General features: G+C 40.8%; 1 protein-coding gene across 1 annotated transcript in view; it reads right to left on the bottom strand.

Moving 5' to 3' along the window:
• Positions 1-374: 374 nt before the first annotated feature.
• PDE7B (phosphodiesterase 7B) overlaps positions 375-27,288 on the bottom strand; it is an 89,168-nt gene continuing 62,254 nt past the window's right edge. Inside the window, exons 3-12 of the mRNA XM_013958945.2 lie at positions 26,650-26,801; positions 25,386-25,449; positions 23,576-23,671; positions 21,787-21,887; positions 20,122-20,253; positions 11,188-11,279; positions 10,113-10,257; positions 8,126-8,222; positions 4,245-4,325; positions 375-1,551 (exon numbers count right to left, since the gene is read on the bottom strand). Of these exons, the coding sequence (XP_013814399.1) occupies positions 1,334-1,551; positions 4,245-4,325; positions 8,126-8,222; positions 10,113-10,257; positions 11,188-11,279; positions 20,122-20,253; positions 21,787-21,887; positions 23,576-23,671; positions 25,386-25,449; positions 26,650-26,801 (1,178 nt within the window). The 3' untranslated portion in view covers positions 375-1,333. The remainder of the gene's footprint in view (positions 1,552-4,244; positions 4,326-8,125; positions 8,223-10,112; positions 10,258-11,187; positions 11,280-20,121; positions 20,254-21,786; positions 21,888-23,575; positions 23,672-25,385; positions 25,450-26,649; positions 26,802-27,288) is intronic.

The following is a 27,288-nucleotide window of genomic DNA, read 5'->3' on the forward strand; positions in this document are numbered from 1 at the left end:
CACTACGCTAGTTAATAAAAATTCAAACTCTTGAATAAATGTTAATCAGGGTGAACTGTCAAATTATGTGGTGTTGCTGTGGGTTGTTTAAACTTAAACTTCAAGCTCTGTGAAGCATTTGCCTAGACTGGATGTGCAAGGTGCCATGGATTTAAAAACACGGACCCATATGGAATGCGTTTGAAGTTTTCCAGAAGGTGTCGTGCCAGACTTCATTCCTTAATGACCTTCGGTACACCTTTGATAGTGGAAAGGCAGTTCAGAAGTGTATCTTGTGATAATATGATTTTGGCAGCTATCAGAAGGTGAAGGATGTTAGAAGTTAAGGCTTTTTTCCACAAATGATGGTGTATATTAATAAACTCTATACCATATTTACAAATGCTTTCTCTTGTATTAAAACTAACAGTATTCTCTTCACAGTGCCAATGTTTATACAGGTAGCAATTCCACAGTACTCCAGTATTTTGGCATGGGAATCAGTAGCGCGCTTTGTATTTACAGAAAATGTACACATATGAATATAAACATGTTATTTGAAACAGTACTCAAAAGATAGATCTGTTCGTGTTTCAAAGGTTTAGACTGTACAACACCTTCCCTTTCATTTGCGAGGGAATATTGTTCCTTGCAGTGAGAAGATGCCAGTCTTTTATCCAAAGTGGCATAAAAATGATTACCAAAATGAGCTTTGTTACACTGGAGTTGTGTATACGGAGAGTAACTTCAGTCCGAAGTTTTTTAGATCTGTTGTTTAGTGCACAGAATACAAAAGTTAAAAAGGTTTTTGTTTTAATTACTAAAATAACCAGGCTGTCTCTGCCCTCTGCAAGCGCTGTCTCGTTCAGCCAGTGTCCTCCGGATTTTGAAGATGCTGGTGGCTTAATGTGCAGCCCGGCTGCCAGACTGGAAAGTGTATGGTGCTCTGGGCCTATATACATATGTCACAGTATGACTCATGGTAAATGGATATATAACCAAGAGTGCCTTTATCTCCCCTGTTCTCTCAGTACTCCTCCCCGCTTAGTGGCAGCCGTAACTGGCCTGGCCACAGTACCGCTGACTGGGCCACCGCAGTTGAGCAATGAATGATCAGAAGTGACGAACGGCTTCAGGCAGACGCAGGGCAAAGGGGGAGAGGAATACGAAGGAGATCCACACTGGGACCCAGCAGAACCACGGGTTTATTCATGAGGACCCTTACAGCTGTTTCTTTGCTGCTTCTTCTCTTTCTGTGTTCTTGCCAACAGGCTGTTAGCCCCTTGGGATTTCATTTGCTGTTGTGATCAAGACAGAGATAGCAGTGCTATAAAGGAAAAGTGCAAAGCTGCCACTAAGGAGTCTCTTCTTCATTTAAAGTCTGTTCTTGGTTGCCAGTCACTTGACCTGAGTGGTCGCTGCTCCTAGTACTGCTGTGCTGCTTATGGAGCAAACTCCTCCACTTGGCCTTGTTCCTCCTGAGATGGTTTAGCATATTTTCAGATAGGGGAGTGTCTCCTGTAAACTGGGCCCACCTCTCAAAGAGTGGCTCTACAATGTACGTCATGAATCCTGAAGAAGCACACAAAATAAGGCAGGTCAGGAACAAATTCATTCACTGAATGCATTTCCACACAGAGTGGGGCAAGAGAATACAGCAATGTAAATTGCAGAAACCCTGAAGGGAGATAACGGTAATGCCTTGTGCAGCCATCAACTCTTGCAAACTTGGCTAGTGCATGTGATGAAGATGTGGATCTGTATGTATAACAGTAAAATCTGAGAGAGAAATAGCATCCTTCTCTAGGGAGATTTCAGGCCAGTTACCCACATGAAATCATGTGTGATGGCTACAATTTTTCTCCACAGATATTAGAATGACCCCCTCCCTTTTTTTTTCCTTATGTAATGACTCCATTGAATATTTGCCTTGGATAGGTTTCTTTTTTCGAATGTTTTTAGAATGTGAATCACAACTCTTATGGCCAGGATCTAAGCTCTGCATCAATGAAATTATTCACCAGGCTCAGCCTAAATAGAACCCTGAACCAGAAACTAAAAACACTGAGTACTTACCTGCAATTCTTATTTTTAAGACAACTTTTTTTTTTTTTTTTCCAAGGTGGACACTCTGGTTTTAGCATCTATTTTATTTAGTTGCTCTAGACATCAGTCAACAGGTTTCCTAGCTGTGGCTGTGAATGAGAGAGCTGAGAGTGGACTATAGTGTGTTTGAGCCCTATAAAATACCTAAGAGGCAGAGATCATCACTGCAAAGGCAGTGAATGCTGCTGTGGCTATTCTGCTTCCTAGTATAGAGCTTGCTAGACTTGTATTAACTTGAGGACTTCTGCACTACCCCATGTTATATATCTATAACATACCTATAGCTACGTATAGACTATGTTATAGATAGGTATGTTGTAGATGCCTCTTATACTGCAGAGTGCAGACAGGAACAGCAGTTGAAATTTGTATGCTGGCCTTTAATAGCACATGAGAAGACTAAGCAACAACTTCTTTGTGCCACAAAGGTTTGTCTATTCTAACCTATTGGGGAATGCCTTTTACACTGAGTTGCTTTGTGTATCAGTTCACCCTAGAATAGCTATTGTGCGCAGTAATGGCTTGTATTTAAGTATGCTGTTATAAAAATATCTTTGATAGAAGAAAATAAATTGAAATAATGCTTTTAAGATTTAAACTGCAGTACAATTCCAACAAGAAGGAGCTCAGAGAGGGAACATTTCAAAGCCAGAATTAGAATTTGGCTGCTGTTCTTTTGTTGTATGGGGATAAACTATGATGTAGCAGGTTTCTCTGCAAACCATGTCTCACTTGTGTCAGCAGGTTGCCACTGATGCTGTAACCTTAATGCAGTTGGATTTATATAGCTCTAAAATGACCGGAAAGGCCTGACACTGACAATAAAATTGCTGTCTGGGGCTTGCCGCAAACCCTATGGCCTGTGTGTGAGGTCTCTGGGGTTGTTTGAGTCTCCTCTTAAGGAGCATTTGTGTCCCTGCCATGACTGCTAGCTGGGGAGCTAGCTTGGATGGCTGAGCAGCTGTGGAGCTGGGTGGCACACAGCAAGGCAGCTGGGACGGGGCAGGTAGTCTTGACTTACATTTTAGAAAGGCCGGTTTCAGTTTTGTTGTCCGTGAACCTAGTTACATGGTATTTCCATTGCAGATGATCTTGGTGTAGTAAAATTTCATGTTGGTTAAGCTGATTAAATTAACCTGATCTCTGTGGCAAAGAGAATCAGGTTTGCCCAACTTAAAGCAATCACATGGGAAAGAAGCCCACCATGATTATTTATTATTAGATGATTTCTTTTAACTCATTGCTTCTGCCTCATGATTTTTCTGGCAAGGGAAAAGGAAGATAAACACTTTAGCAGCAATTGTTCAGTTGCAAGACAAGGACAATATTTTATGGGTATGCAACTGCCCAGTTAACATACTATACATATGGTATAAAACTACAGATGCATTTATGAAAACACGAACTACAAGCTAGCTATTGGGCTGCTGAGATTATACTGCAAACATTGCCCTGGAGTCATTGCTCTTTGCTTGATATCTATCTGCTGTCCAGCATGTGGAGGCTGTGGGGATGCCAATATGCAGCAGAGCAGAGGAGACAAAACTTTTTGCTCTACAGGCAGTGAGCCAGGCTTGTGAAGGACAGCTGAAGTTATGAAAAAATAAGGAAAGATAGACAAATTGGGAACCTGACTTGTTGGTCCTAAACCTCCAGAGAACTACTAAGGAAGCAAAGAATATGGTCTGAAGGCTCTTAGGATATCGCTTTTTTTTTTTTTTTGGCTTCTCCACCAGATCATGTAACCTTCTTCGGCAGGAGAACTAGATTATGGAGTGTTTATGAAGAATCTGCAGGAGACTGGACAGAGGAAATAATGGTGACACTACTTTAAAATGGAAAGTTTTGTTGCAAATTCAACAGTTGTGGAAATTCTTTCCCTCATCATCCCAAATAGTCAAATTACTTCACTAAAATGAGCTTGCAACTGGCTGATCATCTCTTTGAGGCAATGTGATGCTTCACCTCATAAAGTAAGGCAGCAAGAAGTCAATCCTAGATCAAGTGTTCAGGATTCACAAAGTTGACCTTCGCTGCTGATTCACTGGGCTTACGTGGCAGATGGATATTATTTCATCACATATCACATTTCAGTTTCTGCTTGAGCTTGTGCCATACTGGGATAAACATGGAGATAACAGAATGAAACTAGTGCTTACCGATTTGTATGCTTGGAATTGTGTCCTTCTGCTGATTACAAAGAGGGCTTATTTCCAGTTCAAATTTTTGTTCCAGATCACCTACAAAAAAGAAAATAATTTGCTGCCACTTGCATTTCTTTGCCTTAGCTATATGAGACTGCAGCCGCATGGATCTGAGCAGTTGGAATCTTGCACCAAAAAAGACCATGTTAAATGTCTGAATACCTTCATTTTGCAGACCCTCTTATTTATTTATTTATTTGGTATCAGAGGAACTGACTAAGCTTACTAAGAAAAGTATCTCTTAGGAAAGGTGATTTTTGAATGAACATTAAATCTGAGCACTTAAGTGTTTTGAGGACTTTCATTTTCACAAATAGTTTCTCTTACATGAGAAACATTTCCTGCACATTTTAAGACATTCTAGTTTATTTACTTATGGCTTAAATGTCTTCCTACTAGAAAAAACACATAATACATGTTTCAGAAAAGCTGCATCTCCATTAGTACTGCAGCGTGAGTTGTTAGTGTGTGCTTGTGGTATCATGCAATTGCTGTGAAAGGCCAGCCTGATGGAGCCTGGCACTTAGTCCGCAGCTGTGTCTGCACACTCAAACTAACCAGAGCCAGAGCATGGGCTTGAGCAACATATGCTCATGTGTCAAGAACTGTGGAATTAAAATTATAAATGTGAAATAAGGATGAAATTCGAGTTTGCCTTATAATTGTGATATAGCTCAGTATCTGGACTGTGAACTTAAAACATTAATTCCCTGATTGGTCCAGGAAGTCCCCAGAGAATCATCTGCCCAGGACTGATTTCAGACAGTAGACAGACTTGAGACAATGCAATCGACTGAGCTCCTGGCCCCCTCCACAACCCAGGATTTGACTAACTGGAGCAGGAGGTCTCCGGATAGGAACCTGGGGCTGGTGTGAGGAGTCACGAGGCAGCTCCCGCTGTGTGCAGGCAGGGTGCTGTGTCTGGAGGCAGTGAGCAGCCTGGGGGGAAGGTGGGTGCTCCAGAGCCTGCCGCAGGCCCGTCCTGCTGCAGAACTGACCAAACTGTAAACGGTTGGCTGAAACTATTCCTGCAGATGCAGAAATGGTCACGCAGGACAGTCTTTTGTACGTAGCTAAGGTAGTTAGGAGATGTTCTGCACGTAGTTGAAGATAATCAATAGCAATGGTCATGGGTATGCTGGAGTGGTGGGAGAAGGCCACAGGGCGGCTGGATATACGAATTCAGCAGAACTACAGCTCAGGGAGTTTTATTTGCTCCATCTGAAGCTGCTGCTGTTCTTTTTTTTTCCCCCTGACTAACACAGTTTTGACTTAAATGCTCTTGTGCCACACAGGCTCTATAGGCACATATAAAATACTATATGCATTTTTTAAGCCTTGCCTTCCTTCTCTCTGCAGCATGCAATTCTTCCTAAAATATAAGTGAGGGGAATGTTTTTGGTTTTAATTAGGTATTTAGAAAATATCAGTGAAACATTTGGAGTTTCACAAACAATCAAAAGGAGCAATTCAACAAAACCGGGCAAAATAAGTTTGTCATGTTTCCAAATGTGCAGTTCTGTCCTCTTCTTCCCCCGTATCCCCTCCAAAAATCTTTGACTGAGAAAGTGTCTAACTCCAGCGACATCCCCTCTGGAGATATTCTGAGTTCACAATGGTTCACCTCTATGGCCTTAAGTGTACCAACACCCTCTTGTCTTTGAACAAGTCTTTTAAATGACAAAGGTAAGATTTTTCCTTTGCATGGTAAGAAATTAAATTGATGGTCAATTTTCTTACCTTTCAAGTTGCTATGAAAATAACTGCATGAATTAGTTGCTGAGAACTTTCACACTGGGGAAAACCTTCCAACCAATGTTAAAACCTCTCCAGAGAAACTGGTCATTGAAGCTGTTTAAACATTAGCCATTTTCTCGAAACTTGTTTCTTGCCAATTCCAGTTTTATCTAAACAAATCAAGTTGTATTATTTTCCTCATGTGCCTACTTAACTTTTAAAATGCCCATTGAAATGATCTAGCTTTAAGACTGATTAGATATTTTCACTGTACAGACAAAGCCCTGATTTCTTGAGAACAAGTTAAAATATTTTTTTAGGAAAGGTCTGTGTTAAAAACTCTTGTAGGCATCAGCTGCTCCCTGAAATGTATCTGATTTGTATTTTTTATTTTAGAGCACCAGACGACTGGAAGATCAGGATCTGAGTTTCTACTACAATGACATTAAAAATGTTTATTACAAAGAATTTAAAAACTTTGCATGTGCTAGAGAAGGAAGATTAAACAATGCACTAATCATGATATTATCTGCCTAGTCTATAATTAAAAATGACACTTGTTCTCAGTAAATAAGAGCATAAGAGCTATGGCTTTCAAATGCTAATCTCAGTGTCCTGTAATCCTTTGGTGTCAACAAACCACCTTCAAACCCCTGCATCATGTGAAGGGGGAGACAGAGATCTACAAAAACTTTTTTTTTTTTTTAAATGAAGACATAATGATATCTAAATACACGATATTCAACACTGTTTTTTGTATCACTTACCAGGATTATACAGCCACCAGTGATAGTCAGACCCAGTTTCTGTACATTCTCCCACATCAGTTGCTAACTATTTTTTTTCCCTGTTACAGCTGTAACTGGTCTTGTCTGCTCCAGTGTCCCCTTTCAGAGGCATATTTGAGAGGTTATGCTAGTGAATCTTGAGCCTTGGGAAAAAAGCTAAAGTTCATAAGGGTTGAGACTGCTGTCTTTTTCAGCATGGTCCCTCAATACACTAAAGGTGAGGTATCACACTATTGGGGCCCTGTCCTCATGTGCTGGATGTTGACTACACCTTGATTATACATCTGATTAAATATAGCTGCATCTTGCTGTTTATCCCATGCTGCTTATGTCACTTGAACAGCATGAAAGTCAAAGACATTTCACCAGTTCAGATTGACACTGGCTGAAAATTAACTTGCTGACCTATTTGTCCTTATTTGTTAATGTTATGGACTAACTGTACTAGGTACCAGCTCAAACGTGGCTTAAATTTGTTGTGCAGAATGAATTTTTAAATGAACTCAGTACTTCATTGTGTGCTCTTCCAGTATTTGTACCACTTGCCTTAGGCTCTCAGGATGCTACTAACAAAGAACTTAGCAGTGATTAAACTCTGCTGCACCCTCTCTGTGTTGTAGCACAGCATGACCTTGCCTATGCAGATGGAGCCAAATGGTGTAATTACTGTGTTTTTAAAAAAAAAAAAAAAAAAAAAAAGCCCTGCATGACTGAGCTCTCTGCAGGGGTTTGAAAACATTTGCAATAGGTTCGAGCAGAGCTTTGGCTTGCCTACTTTGGTCCATTAAACTGTGTGCTAGAAGAGCTTAGCATGCTGGGAATCACATTCAAACTCTTTCTCTGAGTCTGTAGGCAGAAGAGGATGTCACATTTGGGAAAGGGTGAGGGTAGGACTCCCATAGGAATTGTACTCTGTTTGAAAAGTGAGATAAAACACAGGGGACAGTAGTATGGTTTTGCTGCTGTGTAACCCTGGCACGGTTTCAGTTCGGTTCAGCTAACAATGACTGGAGGGTGCTCAAAGAAGAATCACACCGTGCTCCATTAAACCGTGAAATTCGAGAGCCGAGGCACCGCACAGCTTCCCTCCTTTCCAACGCTGCTACAGCAGCAGGTAGGTCAAATAAATACATGCTGCTCTTCTATTCCACCTCACTTTTAAAATGAGGCAGTGTCTCTGTTGAACAGCAGTTTTCTTGCAGGAGATTACTCGGGGAAACTGGGGAGGCTGAATGCCGCCTCGGCATAGCAGCTCCCTGCCTGGCCGCCCGCAGCACCGGCGGGAGGGAGGTGGCACGCAGTGGGGCTGACCTTGCCGGTAGAACTCCTCGCAGACCCGCTCGCTCCACTGCTTGCTCAGGTCCCAGAGCCGGCAAGGATTGCAGATGTCAGCGCACTTGAGTGCAATCTGAAAGCAAGGGAGAAAAGCAGTGGTGAGAGAAAGAAATTATTATCTGGCAGTGTTTCGGCAGTAAATCTGCAGTCGTGAAACTCCTGGGCCTTGTGAGTGATGCTGAGAAGGGTTAAGATCACCTTTTAGAAACGGAGCCTTGCCCAAATATGCCTTTTGAGGAAAGATCATTTACTTAAGCCACAAACAAAACTTTCATTCAGCACTCTGCTTTGCTGTAGTGAGAACAAGAGGAGGGCCAGATTCCAAGCCTGCAAAGTCTTTTGGATATTCCTTGAGGGAATAAGCCAACAAAAGCTTCAGGCTGGCTCCTGCTGACTGCCTGGCTTGGCATCCATCACTGATGACAAGGAAAGGAAAAGTCAAGCTGGTGTGAGACTATTTGGGCATCGTTTCTCTGTGGTCTCAGTGACTGACCTTGTATCTCACTTCGACTACACTTCATTTTAATGTCTGCAAATTTTTGTTTGAGAAGCTAAGCATAGGGCCCTCTGCATTGCCTCTGGCTTGGTTTCACTTTATTACTTAGCACTTTTGAAGTGCTTTGCGGGGGAATGAGGATGGGAGGGCAAGAGATTTTTAAAATCAAGTAACTGCTTCAGAAAAGTGAACTATGCAATAGTCTGCCTATCTTGCTGCCTTGCAACAAGACATTATGTGCCTATTTCTTTGGCGACTGAACGCAGCTGGTTAGCTTGACAGAGGACAGATTTCATTCTGGGACCCAGACAGGAAAACATACAAAATATTTCCTGTACAAATTGAGATCTTCAAACTGGAGGAGGGAACTCTTCTAGTCACTATTGCTCTCTGGAAGGTCCTTTCAAATATTATGTAGTAATTAACCTATCCTGATCAGTCGAGTTTTTTTTTTTTTTTTTTTGAATTCTTCCACAACTAATCCACCAAATAAGTGAATCTCAGCATTTTTGTGCCCTTAGCTTCTATCTTCAAGAAAGTGAGTAAGGAGTTTTTTTGCCATAGATGAGATCTGTAATCCCTGTGCCTTTGGCATCTGTACAACTTTCTTGCTTAATCTGTCAGGAAATATGATAAACTATCACCCTGCTGTTCACAGTCCATGGAAAAATCTGATAGAAGACTGTGTTTCATGGAGGCCAGTCAGGCAGATTATTACATTTCCCACACTTTTGGAAGGGGGAGATTTAAGAGATCAGTACTTCTTTCCTTATTACTCCCACCTTTCCTGTAACCTCGACAAACTGATAAAATGTAGATGTTTGTTTTATAAATGATGATGATTACCTAAATTCTTTTTATGCATTTAAGAGCAAAATTGATGTCAGGTCTCCAGAGAAGCATGTACATGCTGCTACTTTAATCACAGTAATGCTTTAACAGGCAGAGGTTTATTCTGAAAAGCCTGTTAATGACCGCAGCTTAGCTGGAAGAACCAGTTTGAATCTATTTGATTTTTGAATAAAACTTGGTTTCTTCATCAGCTGGGAAGATCCAAGACAGAAGCACCTGCTGCCATGGCAACAGCTGTCCCTGCAGAGGCAGATTATGGACATCAATCATGGGGGCATGATTTGGGCAAGCAATGTCAGGTTGCCTTGGAAAGAACATGGAGTACGGGGCTCTTCTGCTTATGGCTGCTTATCTTCATTTCCCAGCATTTGACACTCTCCAGTATCTGTAGCATTCATAGCTTTTTAACTCAAGGAAATTACTTAAGGACATATTGGATGCACATCTGGCTTGCCTGACATTCTAGGTGGCAGGAGCAAAGTGATTAAGATGGTAAGCATGGAAGACATTGCTGACCAGATGTACTTTCTTATGCTATTTCAATGTTTACTGGGAAATACTGTGACTTGAAAAGTGAATAAAAACAATAGTAGCAAAAATAATTTTAAAAGTTACCTGAAGCATAAAATGTCTGTCTTGTGCATCCTCCAGTCTCAAATCCTGATTGTCAAGGTGAGATTTCAGACGGATCAAAAACTCATTCTGTCTATTGATGTCTGTTGCCAGGATCAGGGAACCTAATTGCTGTTCAATATCCTGTCTGCAATTAAAGGAAAATAAGACCCTTCAGTCGTGGAACTGTTGAACGTAATAGCTCAAAACAATCTTCTGCGGATCACAGCTATCATAAAGCTTCTTCTTTCTTTATGGATCCAGTTTGGTCTATTTGGTCATTCTCTGCTGGAGTCTGTAGGATACAACTGTTCTAGCTGCCTAAGGGGATTCAGGAGGAATAGATAATGTGGAAGAAAAATGCTGTTGGCACAGCTGGTTCTGAAAGCTTCCGGAAAGTGCTAGGTAAGTAAAAACTGAAGTGTGATGCATCTAGAAAAATGTTTGCATCTTACAGAAGAAGTCTGTAAGAAGTCTGATTTCTAGAGGGATATGGAGCTTGTTGCTTCCAGGTAACTTGCTTATGTTCTTGGTAAAGTCATCTGTGATTAAAACTTAGTATTGCAGGCTTGTTGGCTGGCTTAATCCCCACTCTTCTGTGGGAATAACATTGCACAACACTAGCTGGTAAAAACTTTACATCAACTTTGCCTAGGTGTTCATGTCACTGTTTTTTTTCCCCTTCATCCTAAAAGATGGTAAAGACTGAATGATGCTTCCCTGGTAATGTGTGCAATTCCTGAGCAGTCTCTGAACTGCTTGGCTTGTTCCTCTATTTTTCTCTTTATCTGATCCTTTTTTATTACTAAATCTTTGCATGTTTGGTTGATGCTACATAAAACCAAAAATGCCAACATTGGCTCTGAAAAGTCCCATTCATGCTGGGACTCCCAGTATCCCTAATGCTGACAGTGCTGTGACAGTGACAAATTCTTAGAAAATACTGCTGCTGTGTAACTGTGTCTCATGATTTTCATATTGGCAGCATGAGAGGGCCTCTGTGCCAGTGTCCTTTCAAGAACAGGGAAGGAAGCCATGGACTAGTTTGAGTGATGTGTTTCCTCTAGTTGGCACTTACGTCACTTCCTTTGGCAGGTGGGCCAGGAGCCGGGATTCGCGAAGCATGCCGATTGTAGACCGCCAGTGGTGATTTTCTAGCACTGAAACGTTCTGGGGAGGAACAAGAGAAATAAATTCAAGGATTGGGCAGGTACACACGGTACAGATATAGATTCGCCATATCACATGATGACTAGAGCTGACTGGAAATGCTGTAGCAAAACTGAAGACATTGAGCCTAAAATGTTTGTTTTTAAGCCACCTTTTGGGTTTAAAGGAATTGGTCTAGATTTCTAGAGTTAAAGACCTTGTGCTTCTAAGTGTCCTAGCTAGGGCTGGCCCTAGAGTCCTGTTGTTCTACGATTTTTGAGTCCTGCTGTGAACAGATGAGTTAATCAAGTCTGAGCATGATGTAGATTACATTCCAGCAGATTTAATAACAAATGAATTAAACTGTGGTTGCAAAATCTTATTTAGTTCATGGTTTACCTCATAATGATCCTACACTGACTTATTTGATGCTACCATTTGAGTGCAGAGCTGACAAGAAAACTACACTGTCAGATTTCCCTTGGAGTCAGGCAACTGGAAGCTCCCTACAGCTGCTCAGCGAAAGCCAGGAGAGCATCAGTATCACTGAGCATCTTGCAGGTTTCAGCATCTTAGTCTGCAATAAATTTTGAGTTCTTTTTTTGTTCTGTTTCTGACTAAGTTGAACCAAAGGTGGGGGGGAACCCTAAGGAACAGAAGCACAGCTTTCTAGGGAGTCTGTAAACCATAACTAATTGAGTACCTTGTGTCTGTTGACATTACACTACAAGTAGATATGCTAACACACAATGGATTTGTGCAAAGGTGAGCATGCAGACTTGACTGATTTGCCATTACAATATTTTCTGCAGTACATTCTGTTGTTCTGGAATTCACACAATCTCTGATATGTTGTTTTGGGAGTTTCTGTCTTTTTGCTTTTTTCTGTTTTTGTTTTGTTTCCCTTTTTCCTAATAGAAATCACAGTTACTGCAACAAAAATACTTTCCAAGCCTGCAAAGACTAGGTCTTTTTCCTTTGAGGAGCTGACAGATTCAGAACCCAGGACCCCCTACACAATATCTAAATTACTTATGGCAGCAATCCTGTTCAGTAGCCAACTTAAATACCTTTCTTCTCCTTTTGCCTAAATACATTAGGATGGACTTTGTACTTTGACCAAAAAAAACAAGGGAATATAATGGCACATAACAATTTTTGTCTTTCATCTCCGTACTCTGAGCTGAATCTTGGTCCCAACAGTTACCCCGAGTTCACAGACTGCACAACAGAAAATCCTGGGACAACAAGGGTTAGGGCCAGCTTCCTACCCAAAGGTTAATTAGACAAACCCTGCCTGCCTGTTCCCTCTGGCCTTCGGGAACTCCTATATTCTTTGTACGTGGGTTTAAGACAGTGACTGTGTGCACAGTTCCTGTGATCTTATGGAGGCCCTAGTCTCACTGCACCAGCCCTTGAGACATCCTCACTGCAGAGATCCGCTATGAAGCAACCTGTGGCCCCGTTTCCCTTCCAGAGCTGTAGCATTACTTGTAAAGGGCTGCTTCAGCGGCTCCTGCCTCAACCACAGAATTACGTTATATTGATGCAGTTGCTCTAGTCCCCGCAGTGACCTCTGAGGCTCTGCATTCTGATTTTATTTCTCTTATTTATCTGAGAAACAGTAAGCTCCTATGGTTCCTTATTTGCTATCCCTTCATCAGTTTTTGAATCTGTTTTCGTAAGATGCTTTTTCCTGCCCTTTGTGTAGTTCTTTCCTTAAGGAGTTTCTGAAAGAGAACTTTAATAAAAGCTTGTAGAAAATCTAGCTAAACAATGCCCACTGGGTTGTCTTCATTTTTCTTCTCTTTCAAAATATTATGATGTTTCAGAGGCAGTCTTCCCTTCTGTATTTCAGAAGCCAACATACTTTTAAGAGTTTTAAAATTAAACAGCATCTTATTTATCCAGTTAATTTCCCTGGAAATCAGAAATTGTGATTGCTGGGACCTCAGTCAGGTGATCTGGACAATCAAGTTGTCTTTTGAGTTGCAGTTTTAAGCTGGTATTTGTTGATTACATATTTATAGCTTAAGAGGTTGTTATGGCAGTATGGTTAGGGACCTGACATTTTTGGTGTCAGTGTGTGAAACTGTTTTCTCAAAAGAAACCTGGCAAGACAAGTAGGAAAAGTTCTCTGACTTGAGAATGTGGCGCAGGTTTGTCTGTGAAAAAGATCACACTTGGCTAGCTGAGGCTAACTGAAGGAAAATATGGAATGAAGAAGCTAATTTCAAAATCAAAACACTGTAGTTTCATGTGTTAAGTACCTATGTTGTTGTTGTGGGTTTTTTCTTCCTTACTGCTTAGGGGATGACTTCTTCCTTCTGTTTGCCTACGTGTCCTCAACTACAAGAGGAACCTCAACAGAGGAGTCTCTTTTTTTGTTTTTATGTCTCCATCCCTCTCTTGGCAGTATCCCTTCCTAACCACCTTCACAGAGCACAGTGTGCTGCTGAGACACTTTGTCCTCACTCAGAGATCTTATTTTGCTCCTGTAAACCCTTCCCCTTACCTCTCTGCCTCCCAAAACCTGTCCTTGCTTTTTCATCTCCTCTCTCTTTCTTCCCCAGCTGTTAGGAAGCCTGAATCTCTGCTTTACTTGCTAACAGGAAGAACTTTTTTCTGAGCCAATAAAGACCAGAAACACCACCAGGTACCAGGCTTTTCTCTTCTGCAATGACAGAATTAAGACGAAACTGCTACCTTGGAGCACCAGGAATTGGGGATTATAGAGAAAGGGGATTGTCTGTGGCGGAAAAGAACAGTAGGGTTAGTTAAGGAAGAAAGAATGAGGAATTGCTTGTGGTGAGAAGGAGGAATGGACTCCATGAGAGACTGTGCAGATCTGCCAAGGATTCCCTTTGAGGGCTGAGGAGCAGGTGGAGATGAAAGTACTGGAATTACATCAAAGAGGTGCAAAATGATGAAAATTGAAGGCTGTGTGACTTTTGAGAGGCAACCCTTTCAGGGGGGATATGAGCAGCTCCATCCCCCAACAGCTACCTCACCTGCAGTGATATGTAAGTTTCTGTAAGTATCTGCTCTTTGCCTGCTGCTTTACTGAGAAGCTAAATCAAAGCTGCTACAGTGTCTAGTTTCTCACACTTAAAGTACATGGATGCAGGAAAAGGAAAAGTCAAGTTAACAAGTGACAACTGAGCATGAAGTCATATGACACCCCTGTTAAATGCAAGCAGCCAGAATCCCTGAAGCTGTTGCCAACAATTAGAAGAGTCAACTTTTCCCACCCAGGAACCCTCTTCTGCCTTAGGAAGGCTAATTGCCACTAGCTACCTGATTTCTTTGGCTGGTGGGGAGATAACCCATACAGGAGATAAACCTGTGTGATAGTTTGCTAGTGTGAATTTCAGGCTGGTGTTTTCAGCTCTGATCTAAAGAGAGTTTGCTTCCCCTACTTTTCTTTTCTTTTTTTTTTTTTTGGGGGGGGGAGAACTGAGTAACACAGATTTGTTTTTATGGCTGAATGTTAGGAAGCCTCTGTACCATCTACAGCCTTAAACTAGTGGATGGTTACAATACAGACTTCAGGACAGGGCAGGGAATCTGTTCTTTTCCTTAGACTAACACAAAATCTCCAGTCTGTGACTTCCTCTGAACTATGCGTATTGGCTCTTCAAACCACTACATTGACTACAGTTGCATATGGAAAAGAATAATAACTTGAAGAGGAACATTAGCTATTATCTAGTTCCAGATAAAACTGCTATTTTAATTCAGAGAGGATGGGGATCTAGATTTCTTGCAATCTATTCTTCCACCCTTAGGAACTGAGTACTGAGGATCTACAAGTAAGGGAAATGCAGAGGTGGTAATGCAGTCAAAAATCTGTCCCCATTATTGAAGTTCTCACTCTGGTATAATTACACCAAACACATCATTCACCACCAAACAAGAAAAAATAAATATGGTAATTACTTTATCTATACAAACTTAAATTTCAGAAAATGGCATTTTAATTAGAAATCCTGCTTTTAAGAAAGACTGCAAAGTAGAACAGTTATAACTGACACTCAAAACATATATTCCTAATTCTAGTTTATATGCAGCTATACTAAAGCTATCTGTCTTTCTTTCATAGATTTCTAAAGCCTGTTGTGTAATACAGATATTGAATGTGATCATTCCAGACTTATAAACTATTAGTCTTCATTTCAGATCCAGACAAAGATAGAAAATCTTAACTTTCTATTACTGAAGTTATAAAATAACATTTTGTTTACATCCAAGCTATTTGTTTTCTTAGGACATTCATACTTCATTCTCAGTAAAATACAGTGTTTCTTTTTAAGGAAAAGGCAATATGACTTTTTTAGGTGTCAGCTTGATGTCATACTTTGGGTAATGGAAAGGCAGGATTGTATCAGGCTGGGCAACCTTGATTAGTACGTTGTTTTTAGTCAAAAGTAGTAGAAATAATGTTGGCTAAGCCAAATGCATCAACCAGAATTAGAGCTAATTGAGACTTAGATCTACAGAGACCTAAGACAATGCCTATATCAAGCAAGAGTACAACTTTTATTTTTAGTTTTAATGGCAAATGATGTCTAGAAGCAAAGCCTGCATCACCTAACAAGGAATGCTGTTGTATCACAGAATCGCTGAGGTTGGAAGGGACCTCTGGAGATCATCTAGTCCAACCCCCCTGCTCAAGCAGGGTCACCTACAGCACGTTGCACAGGATTGCATCCAGGCGCGTTTTGAATATCTCCAGAGAAGGAGACTCCACCACCTCTCTGGGCAACCTGTTCCAGTGCTCTGTCACCCTCACAGTGAAGAAGTTTTTCCTCATGTTCAGATGGAACCTCCTGCGTTTCAGTTTGTGCCTGCTGCCTCGCGTCCTGTTGCTGGGCACCACTGAAAAGAGTCTGGCCCCATCCTCTCGACACCCTCCCTTCAGATATTTCTATACATTGATAAGATCTCCTCTCAGCCTTCTCTTCTCCAGGCTAAACAGGCCCAGCTCTCTCAGCCTTTCCTCATAAGAGAGATGCTCCAGTCCCCTAATCATCTTTGTAGCCCTTCGCTGGACTCTCTCCAGTAGTGCCACATCCCTCTTGTACTGGGGAGCCCAGAACTGGACGCAGTACTCCAGATGGGGCCTCCCCAGGGCTGAGTAGAGGGGGAGGATCACCTCCCTCGACCTGCTGGCAACACTCTTCCTGATGCACCCCAGGATCCCATTGGCCTTCTTGGCCACAAGGGCACATTGCTGCCTCATGCTTAACTTGGTGTCCACCAGCACTCCCAGGTCCTTCTCGGCAGAGCTGCTTTCCAGCAGGTCAACCCCCAACCTGTCCTGGTGCCTGGGGTTATTCCTCCCTAGGTGCAGGACCCTGCACTTGCCTTTGTTGAACTTCATGAGGTTCCTCTCTGCCCACCTCTCCAGCCTGTCCAAGTCTCTCTGAGTGGCAGCACAGCCCTCTGACGTATCAGCCACTCCTCCCAGTTTTGTATCATCAGCAAACTTGCTGAGGGTGCACTCTGTCCCTTCATCCAGGTCATTGATGAAGAAGTTGAACAAGACTGGACCCAGTACTGACCCCTGGGGGACACCGCTAGCTACAGGCCTCCAACTAGACTCTGTGCCACTGATCACAACCCTCTGAGCTCTGCCATTCAGCCACTTCTCAATCCACCTCACTGTCCACTCATCTAGCCCACACTTCCTGAGCTTGTCTATGAGGATACTATGGGAGACAGTGTCGAAAGCCTTGCTGAAGTCAAGGTAGACAACATCCACTGCTCTCCCCTCATCTACCCAGCCAGTCATTCCATCATAGAAGGCTATCAGATTGGTCAGGCATGATTTCCCCTTGGTGAAGCCATGCTGACTACTCCCGATCACCTTCTTTTCCTCCACATGCTTGGAGATGGCCTCCAGGATGAGCTGCTCCATCACCTTTCCAGGGATGGAGGTGAGGCTGACTGGCCTGTAGTTCCCTGGGTCCTCCTTCTTGCCCTTTTTGAAGACTGGGGTGACATTGGCTTCCTTCCAGTCTTCAGGCACCTCTCCTGTTCTCCATGACCTTTCAAAGATGATGGAGAGTGGCTTAGCAATAATGTCCGCCAGCTCCCTCAGCACTCATGGGTGCATCCCATCGGAACCCATGGATTTGTGGGTGTCAAGTTTGCTTAAATGATCTCTAACCCACTCCTCCTCCACCAAGGGAAAGTCTTCCTTTCTCCAGACTTTCTCTCTTGCCTCCAGGATCTGGGGTTCCTGAGGGCTGGCCTGAGCAGTAAAGACTGAAGCAAAGAAGGCATTCAGTAACTCTGCCTTCTCTGTATCCTTTGTCACCAGGGCACCCACCCCATTCAGCAAAGGGCCCACATTTTCCCTAGTCTTCCTCTTGCTGCTGATGTATTTGAAGAAGCCCTTCTTGCTGTCCTTGACATCTCTAGCCAGATTTAATTCCAAACGGGCCTTAGCCTTCCTCGTCGCATCCCTGCATACTCTGACAACATTCCTGTATTCCTCCCAAGTGGCCTGTCCCTGTTTCCACTTTCTGTAGACTTCCTTCTTCTGGTTGAGTTTTGCCAGGAGCTCCTTGCTCATCCATGCAGGTCTGCTGCCTCCTTTGCTTGACTTCCTACTCATAGGGATGCACCGCTCTTGAGCCTGGAGGAAGTGATGTTTGAATATTAACCAGCTCACAGGAGGCTAAGTGATTACAAGGTCCCTGATGTCACTTTTTACACTGTCCTTGACCTGAATGAGGCACTTGCATTTATGTGCAAAATGCTGGTGCCTGACATGCAGTAGACTCTTGTGGAAATATCTTACACCTTACAAAAATGCTTTCTGTCCTAAAGTATTGATTTAATTTGAAAATAAAGATTGAAAATTTTGAACTCTTGGGTGATGACACCTATCTTCCTGAAACATGATTCTTGAATATATGTATGTCAGAAGCTGTCAAACATTTTTCATCTTTGTCAAATACTGACTGACCTCATTTTGCAAAACCTTTTTTTCCTTGATAATTCAAATGTAAGGTTTTTATTTAAATTTACACACAGTCAAGAGCAAAGAGACTCAGTGACAGATGAGTGCCAACTATGTTAAAACTTACTTACTTTTGTTTGATCCTTTTTTGATTACTCCTAGCAGTTCTGTAGCTGTGTTGGAAGATTTAAAAAAACCAAAACCCTAGAAAATTTTTACTTCAGTTTCAAGCACATGTTAAAGTACTAACCTTGAGAAGAATGTAATTGATTTTTTTAAAATCAGTTTTAGCTGCATCTCTTTCAAATTAGCCTGCATTTTGAACCTAATTATATTTTACTGTTTCCCACTATTAATTTGACAAGGACTTGTTTATGACTATTCATAGGGCTGGAGCTTATATTGAACAGCTCTATCCCACTCCTTTTCAAAAGATCCTTAACACAATTTCCCTAAGTCCCCTGGCTTTTTTCCTTCCCCATTCAATTGGCCTGACATTAGAAAAGACTGGAGCAAAACGCTCCAGACACATATGGGGATGACTTAACCGGCCGCATCAGCTTGCGGCAAGGCCAGTGACAAAGTTTTAACTGTCTGAGCATCCCTATGTCCCAGCTGGGCTCCCGCGGCCCTGCCTGTTCCTGTATCTCAGGGCAGAAGGACAGCTGAGCTGTTAAACAATCAACTGCTTATCGTAAAACCCAGATGTTGCTTGAGTATGGGAAAACGAGAGAGAATCTCATTTCAAGTACTCAGCAAATCACAGCAAACTCTTGACTTAACAAGCACGTGTAGAAGGTACATAGCTATTAGTGAGTCTTCTTTAGTTGGGTGAATTTTTAACTTACATTCTGTTCCTGAATTTTAATCTCAGAATTTTAATAAAGGCTGAAGTTTAGTCTTCTGAAGGCTAGAAATCAGTACAATATCCATCTATTAGTTATGAATTAAGGTTAGTGCAACCTGAATGACTATCAGCACACATACAGAAGTATAATGGAAAAAATAAATAGAGACTTGCATATGTAATAATATATACGTGCACACAAAGATAGGTTCATTATACACATATAGTAATTGTGGATACAGTCCCCAGCTACAATAATTGTCATGGGCCAACTCTACAAATGTATTCAAAGTCTAGAAAAATCAGTGGAGGATGGGTTCACTGATGGCTACTGAACAAGAGTGCCTGTGTTTTTGCTTCAGGAAGTCTACTACTGCTTGCCAGAGCTGGGAGGATATATACCAGGTGAAGGACAACACTATACTTATCCTAGGCTTATATTTCTCTCCGAGATCATTCACTGGCAGCTCTTGGAAACAGGATACTGGTCTAGACAGCTTGTGGTAATGACCTATGGTGACTGTTTTTAAGTTCTTTCTTAATATTTCTATGCACATGTGTGTAAATAGCTACAACTCTTCCTCTAGTTTCTTTTATCTTCTATTTTTTATTAACTGCAGTGTTTAATTTTACTAGAGCCACGTGAAGCAAAAGTTTCTTTTAACATAACACCAATTTAGAACATTCCTGTTGCTTACATGCTCACTGAAGGAAAAGGAAATACAAATTGTCTCTCTGTGATTTTAAATCCCCTACCCACAGTTTCTTACCCCAGATGATCCACAATAGAAATAACTCTGGCAACCACAAGAGAAATAACTCTGGATTTGGCCTAAATGTCCCCAACAGATACTGGCATTTCCACCTTCTTTCTCAGGTGTATCAGCTTTGCTATAAGAACAGATACCAAGTGAGAAGCTTTGCTGAGACCATCCAGACTCTAAAGTGTAGGTGAACTTGATCACCAGCACCCCCAGCCCGCCTCGACTTTAGCATGAAAGTTCACTGCAAGTTGCTCTACACATTCATCTGACGAGCAGTTTTACCTGGTACAGGCTGGCAAGGTGGTGTTTGGTTTTGATCAGAAAGGGTTGGTTGACCCCCGGATGATCTACGTCATGAGCTGCAGCAGCCAGCAGTCCAAGCATGATGTCCGAAGGGGTAAGGAAGTTGGCAAGCTGAATCACATATGTTAATCACAACAAAAACACAAACGGTAAACAGTTTCCTTCTTTTCGCAAATAAACATACCAGCTGACATATCATGACATTGCTCTGTTTTGTAGAAGAGTACACAGACAATCAAATGCAAATAAATTTTGTAAACAACCTTGTTGAGGTAACTGTAGAACAGACAACTATAAAAAGTATCAGGCTATATGCTCATATGTTGTTACATTTTCTATTTCTTATCTCTTTACTGTTCATGGCACTATACAGGACGTTATTATGGAAAAGCTTGAGCTTAGTCTAAAAGATTCAGTTTTAAAAACAGGAAATAACTATACTAACAGGTTGGCATATGTCAGGATATATGATAGAGCTCTGACATACTAAGTATTTAGCAGTACCAACAATACATCAGACTTCATTTTTCTGGTAAAGCACTGTGCTGTAAAATGTAGAGAGTTTATAAACTTCTGAAATTTCAGACTTGGTTGTTAGACATCTCAGTTCAAATAAAGGTGTTTTATTAGAAGACATAATTTAGCTTCCTAACTTCAGACATACAAGTTTGAAAGCTTGGCCGGATTCTTTTCTACTATACAACTTGTCATTCAGAAGCGATTGTTTTATTATTGGAAGAAAATAGAAGGTCTTAAAGCTTTCTACTTTGGAGAGTTAGTTAGTTATTACCAGCCCCATGAATCTGTATGGAGTACAAGTCTACGATCTGGAAGAAGCATCCTGTGATGAGAAATTAATAGATGTATCCTACGGATTCTGGATGTCAGCTGTCCTCTGCACTTTTTGACAGCAGCAACTTGCAGATCTTGCAGGAGATGGAAATACAGGAAAGCTGTGGCCTGCTCCTATCCTGACTTACAACTACTTCATTCTGGTCTAACAATTTGCTGCTTCTAGCAGAACCCTTCATTTAAGTCAAGTCAAATCAAGTAAGGTCAATTACATTCTTATACATTCATATACATTCTTATACAGCATTAAAGTGCCTCCCAGGAACATATTAAACAACAACCCAGTCATCTGTCATCCTGACTTTGTTAGGACTTGCCATAGCACTCAAGAAGTTGCTGTTCACTCTTTTAGAGGATACTCTTATGACAGAGCCAGCTAAAGGGATTGTGTGCCCATTTTTGGTGTTTCACTGCCAAATGTGGTATTTTGAAATGCAGATGAGAGGAGCGTATGCCCTGAAGTAACTGAGGCATGGGCATGCATTCCCTCCTGCAGACTTTCCTGGGAGGTCGTCAGCACTGGCGGGTGGCTGCTGCACGCTATTGCAGTAAATCTTGCCAGAGCTCATGTGACAGCACTCTGATACATCATCTGCACAACGAGAAGTGACTAGAACAGCTTCTTTCCAGCTCCTGGAATCTGTAGCTGACTCTTCTATTGACTCATTGCTGACTTCAAGTGTGCAATCATTTACCACTATCTAAAAATAGTTGTTTGGTTTTTTTTTTAATCTTGGGAAAACAATTTGAGAGTTATCTGAAAGCAGTATCAGTGCGAAAGGCTGTTATTACCTTGGGCTCCCTTAGATAGCAGTGCATAGCTTGTGTGACATCAGCAGCATGGACAGCATTGTGGTACGGGTTTTGGCTATGGTAATCTTCTTGAACCATAACTAGGAACCAAAACAGAAAACAAAGATCCTTTTGTCTCTGAATTCCATGGCCACAATCGGGAATTGGGTTTAAAATACAATTTAGAGTTTTACAGTCAGCTGCCTAAGGAGTTTCTTCAAATATCTAAAGCTTGCATAGACTGGTGCTCTTATTGGGATGCTTTTAGAAAAAAAAAAAAGGCATGAAAGGATTTGTGAGGCCCAAGGGGATATACTGGGTCTAGTTCATAAATCAACTCTTTCTTGTCTTAGTGAAGGCTCTCATTCAGGAGTAAAATAAATAAGGAAAAAAGGGCAAACTTATCCACAACAGAGTGTAATTATTTAGGCTGCCGTCATAGGGGAGTAATATGTCATTAAGGAAGTACCACCTATTTTACAGCAGCAGGGGGTGAGGCCCTGATATCCTCATATCATTTATTATTTGAGTGACTAACTATAGCCAAAGGCATTCCTGCATCCTCCAGGCAGAGAATCAAAAGATATACCATTTAGGTAATCGAAGCAAAACTTTGTGTGATGATGTTACTCACATCTATGCTCCCATTATAGCATACCAGTCCCCCTTGTTTTAATTTGTAGTGCTGGAACTGTTCCACCTGGAAGACTGAGAGCCAACCTTTTAATTCTCAGCTTCCACTAGCACAAGAAAATCATTGAGATTTGTGCTTCAAACTCATCTGTGCCTTGCAGCACTGCCTGCAACATTAGATGCTCTCCTATAAATCCTGGGGCAACACCACTTGAGCATAGGAAGCTGCATGTGATTTTACCCAAATTGCTCTCCTTGAAGAGCAAATTAATCAAACCAAGAGGTATCAGGCAAAATTGCAGTGGTACTACTCTCCAGCATGGAGTGGGCCAAAGAGCCTCCAGTTTGTTTTCCTTTCCACAAGCATCTGAAGTTACGGTTGGTAATCCTTTAAACCCCTCTAATTATCTGAAACTCCTTTGCATATCAGCCCAAAGCAGTTAGAAAAGGCAGAGAGATTTTGTCTGTCTTGTACTGAAGGAATGTTTTCCAGAAGTGACAATTATGCATTCTTAAAGAAGACACCCTGCCTTTGAAACTCTGTCTGACAGTCTAACAAATTGGTATTCAGCTGTATTCAAAACATGATGCAAAAAGTAACTGATTTTGGCCAATTTCTTCTTTTGGTTTGCTGACAGCATGGGTCTAATATTTCTGTTGGCAGTAACAGCAGCAGGGGCTTTCATCAACACTATTCAGTGTAGACAGCTTGATATAATTTGTTAAATTTTGCACATAAGCTTTTAACTGTCCTGGGTCTCAGTGGTCTATTAGTCACTAAAATAAAGACACTGCACCACAATTTCATTGTGCATGGGGAGGTTCTGCAATGTGTGCCTGCTTGTGTGGGCCTGCTCTGTCTGCCACATCTCTGCATGGCAGAAATTTCTTTAAATCGTCAGTGCAGCTGTGGAACTGGAAAGCTTAAGCCCAATACAGAGCCTTCTGAAGTTCTTCACTGACTTAACTGGTACTGAATCGAGTACTTGAGTGCCTGTAAATTGTATGTTAATATATTTCACAGAAATGTTTTACTGAAACATTTGCAACAATGTCATTATTTTACATAGACATTCAGATCAAGACTATGTCTTTTTCTGTGCCCTACTTAAGCTGTAAACTGAATTTAAAGAAGATTTTTGAGATGAGCACTTACCTAAAAACCTGTGTAATGTAACCATGTCTAACTGGAAATGGTGAATAAGTCCATGCACATTGAAGAGGTGACAAAGCAATGTTACAAGACTGTTTCCTATGAACAAAAAGGAAAAACTGTTAGATTCCCTTAACAGTGGGTAAACTATGTATGCGTAGTGGCAAATCAGGCAAGACTAAATATCTTGGTAGTTTCCTGGCTGTCACATGAGCTTAGATGATGCTCACTCATATACTCAAGAGTAGCTTATATAAATTACTTCCATACACAATCATCAAGACTGCCTGTGGGGCTGTATCAGTGGAAAGCCATTCTTGTGTCTAGAAGCTATATAGTCATGCTTGCTATTTCAACCTGACACAGAAGGTGAATTGACATGGTATCATCTGGAAATCTTTTGATAGTATAGTTTGAGAACCACATCATCTTCATAATCCAAGCCTACTTCCAGAAACTATAGAAAAGGAGAATGTCTCTTCCAGCACTAGAGTTTGCTGTACTGTATTAATTTCAATTATGTGCAAGATCAAACTTAAAAATTTTCTTTAAAAATTTTCTGTTAAAATTTACTGATAAATCAGCAGTTCACAATTAAAGCTTTTTATTTTATATATGACTGTGCAAACATGTAAATAATCTACATATGCAGCTCAGCTACAACTGGATCTCACAGTACTATCACAGACACAAGACAAAACGAGTTACAGCATTTATAGTCTCATGTCTCACCTTAATGTTATGTGGGCCTTATCATGAAATCAATACTGGAAACTGGCAAAATTGAGGCTAAGTGGTGTTATATGATCAACTATACATACATACAATGTTTAGAAAAGTTTGCACTGCATAATTCAGTAGCAATGTTTTGAGAAATGTTAAAAAAAAACATTAAAAGTATAAACAATGTTAGAAGGGAGTCTTTTCTCATTTAATGTAGCTCAGGAAAGAAGATGAATGAACATAGAAAGAGGAGGCTGAGAAGAGGAGAAGAAAAGGATATGGAAACTTATTTGGTCCTAGCTACTGACCAGGGGCATAGAAAGATAATTTTGAAGAATTATGTTTTTGCTGCCTTTGCCATTTCTAGTCCTTTGCACTCTTCACTGCCAGTCATTCTGCTAAACTGTCCTCTAAACCAACTTCTTCTACACCTTCTGCCACATCATACTCTAATTATTTTGGGGCAGGGATCTCAATCCCATAAGCAACATAGAAAGGATGAAGGTGGACATGAACCTCTTCAGCACCTACCTGACCAAGAGTTACTGCCTAGATATGGATGTGTTCATGTTGGCAAAGGCATATACTTCTCAGACTCTATCTTAATGGCATTTCATAACTACTGAATGACAGGATTCGTTTCCTGCCCAGATGATTAACACCAAGGAAGGTTATCTTTGATTAAAGGCATTTTGCATTGATAGAAATTGATTGATTATGGAGGTCTGGACTTCTCAACCAATGTACCTAATAGGTATATTTTTAAGTACCTCTGGAATTTCCAGGATAAAGGAAATTGAAACGCCTCCTTGAATAAACACTTCACAATAAACAAGCAAAAGGTGACCATAACAAATGCAAGATATTAGATTAATATGAAAACATACCTTAAACACTACACTACAGCTGTAAAAGTTCTGGAAAAAGCCTGAATATGTTCCAGGTTATGATTTTAGGTGGTGTTAACCATGCCCAATTTCTCTTTAGTAATCTAAACTGAAAAAGCTTACCAATGATAATTAATTAGGTATTTTTAGGACAGTCACACAGGAGAAATTTTACAATAAAACCTTTAAAATAAATTACTTACCATTTGTCAAGCGGTCAAACAAGAAAATGTCAAAATCCCACATTCCCACTTTGGATAACATATGCTAGAAAAAAAGTATGAAAAGGCAAACTGTAAAGGACACAAATTATTATTCCACATTAATCAGTCACAGAATTGGTTGCTGCAGCTTTGAATTTCTGTTCAGGAAAACTATAAAGATGTATCTGAAACATCAGACTTCTAGAGCCAAATTTAACTGTATTGCATGAAATCTCTCTTGCACTTTTAACTGAGGAGGTGTTGAACTTGACACTAAAACTACCTTCAAACAGAGTTCAAAAACACAGAATAACACAAAACAAGATATTACAAAAATATTCCATTTTAGTACACAACTTTCATATTGGTCCTTCACATCCCAAAATTAATTCGGTACAAATTTTCTTACACTAAAGTATAATCTTAGATCTCAGGGTGAGTATTAGTTATGTTCTGATAAACAAAACAATATACAAGAATAGCTTTTATAAACTTAGACAGACTGCTTCTATGAAGCACACAGGAGAATTTTTCATTACTACCACATGTAATATTTTTGCAGCTATATCAGTTCAGTCAAGAGACCAAGTCTGGACTAACTGTATGACTGATAATGGCAAATTCTGTGTATTCATTTTGATTTCTTAGTCTATATTCAAATCCATTCTGGATTCCTAATTGCTTTCTAACATCTGACTTGCAATCTTCTCTTGTAGAGAGTTAAAAATTGTCTATGCAAGTAATTCTAATGACATCAGTTGTGCAATTTTTGTTAGAAAATGTCATTCAGAGCATATAAAAGAGTTATATTTGATTATCATGAAGTTCTTTGCAGTGGATGTTCTCTGTTTCCTAGCCTTTGCCATAGAGAGCTATGGTAGGTTGCCTAATAGTTGCTAGGTATCAGCTGAGAGAGAGCTGCATTTTTTGAGTGCATGAATTAAATTCTGTGCTGCACTCGTTTAAATCAGTAACTCAGTTAGGGATCCTTCATCATTTAATAAATCCAGATTATAATTTCAATTGACAGAATCTGAAATGCTGAACAGATTTAGACGTTTTCTTGTTGCTCTGAGACTGAGTTTTTAAAGCTGTGAACATAAAAGCCAGAGGAAACATACAGTTATGTTTTCAGTGAGGCAGGCAAGTAGAGCGGATCATTTTTGGAAGATCAGCCATGCACTTGCTTATCTGAACACCGAAACAGAGCTGATGCTCTTTGGAATATTGCTGGAAGAAATGGAGATGCGGAGACCAGTCTTACCCTTGCTTGCCCAAGGTAGTCCTCATCCAGTAAGTACAGAGAGGCTTGTGGTACAACTCCACGCAGTAACCGGGATGCATGGAAATACCTCTGAAAACTTAACAGTCTTTTCACCTTTTTCTTTGTGCCAATTTCCCCTGAGAGCGTTGTATCTGTGAAAAGCAATCAGTACAGAAATCATGAAGCCCAAGATCATGGATGATGTTCTCAATTATTTAATAAGAAAAGTAACAAAGCCTTTTAGCTAATGATACAAAAAAAATCAAAAATGTCACGCTGCTTCTTGCTAATCCTCAGGAAAGAGCAGTATTCTGAATGTCAAACTCCTACAGATATATTTGTTTAGTTCAGGAAGAAAATATGTTCCAGTAAATAGGGTAGTAACTTAGGACTTGGAATAGCTGAGTTCAAGACACTGCCTGCCACAGACATCTAGTATAATTCTAGGTAAGTCACCAAGGGTGCGATTTATCACCTAACTTTAGCCGTCTAGAGGGAGCCCAAAAGACTAGCCAGAGTTAGGTTTGGGAAACCTGCTCTTAGCCCTCTGTGCCTCAGTTCCCTGTCTATAAAATTGAATATAGCATTACCTTGCAGTCTCATAGGAGTGTCATGAAAATCAATTAAAATTGCATCGCA

This window comes from Apteryx mantelli, chromosome 3 (assembly GCF_036417845.1).
Source record: "Apteryx mantelli isolate bAptMan1 chromosome 3, bAptMan1.hap1, whole genome shotgun sequence".
Classification (NCBI taxonomy): domain Eukaryota; kingdom Metazoa; phylum Chordata; class Aves; order Apterygiformes; family Apterygidae; genus Apteryx; species Apteryx mantelli.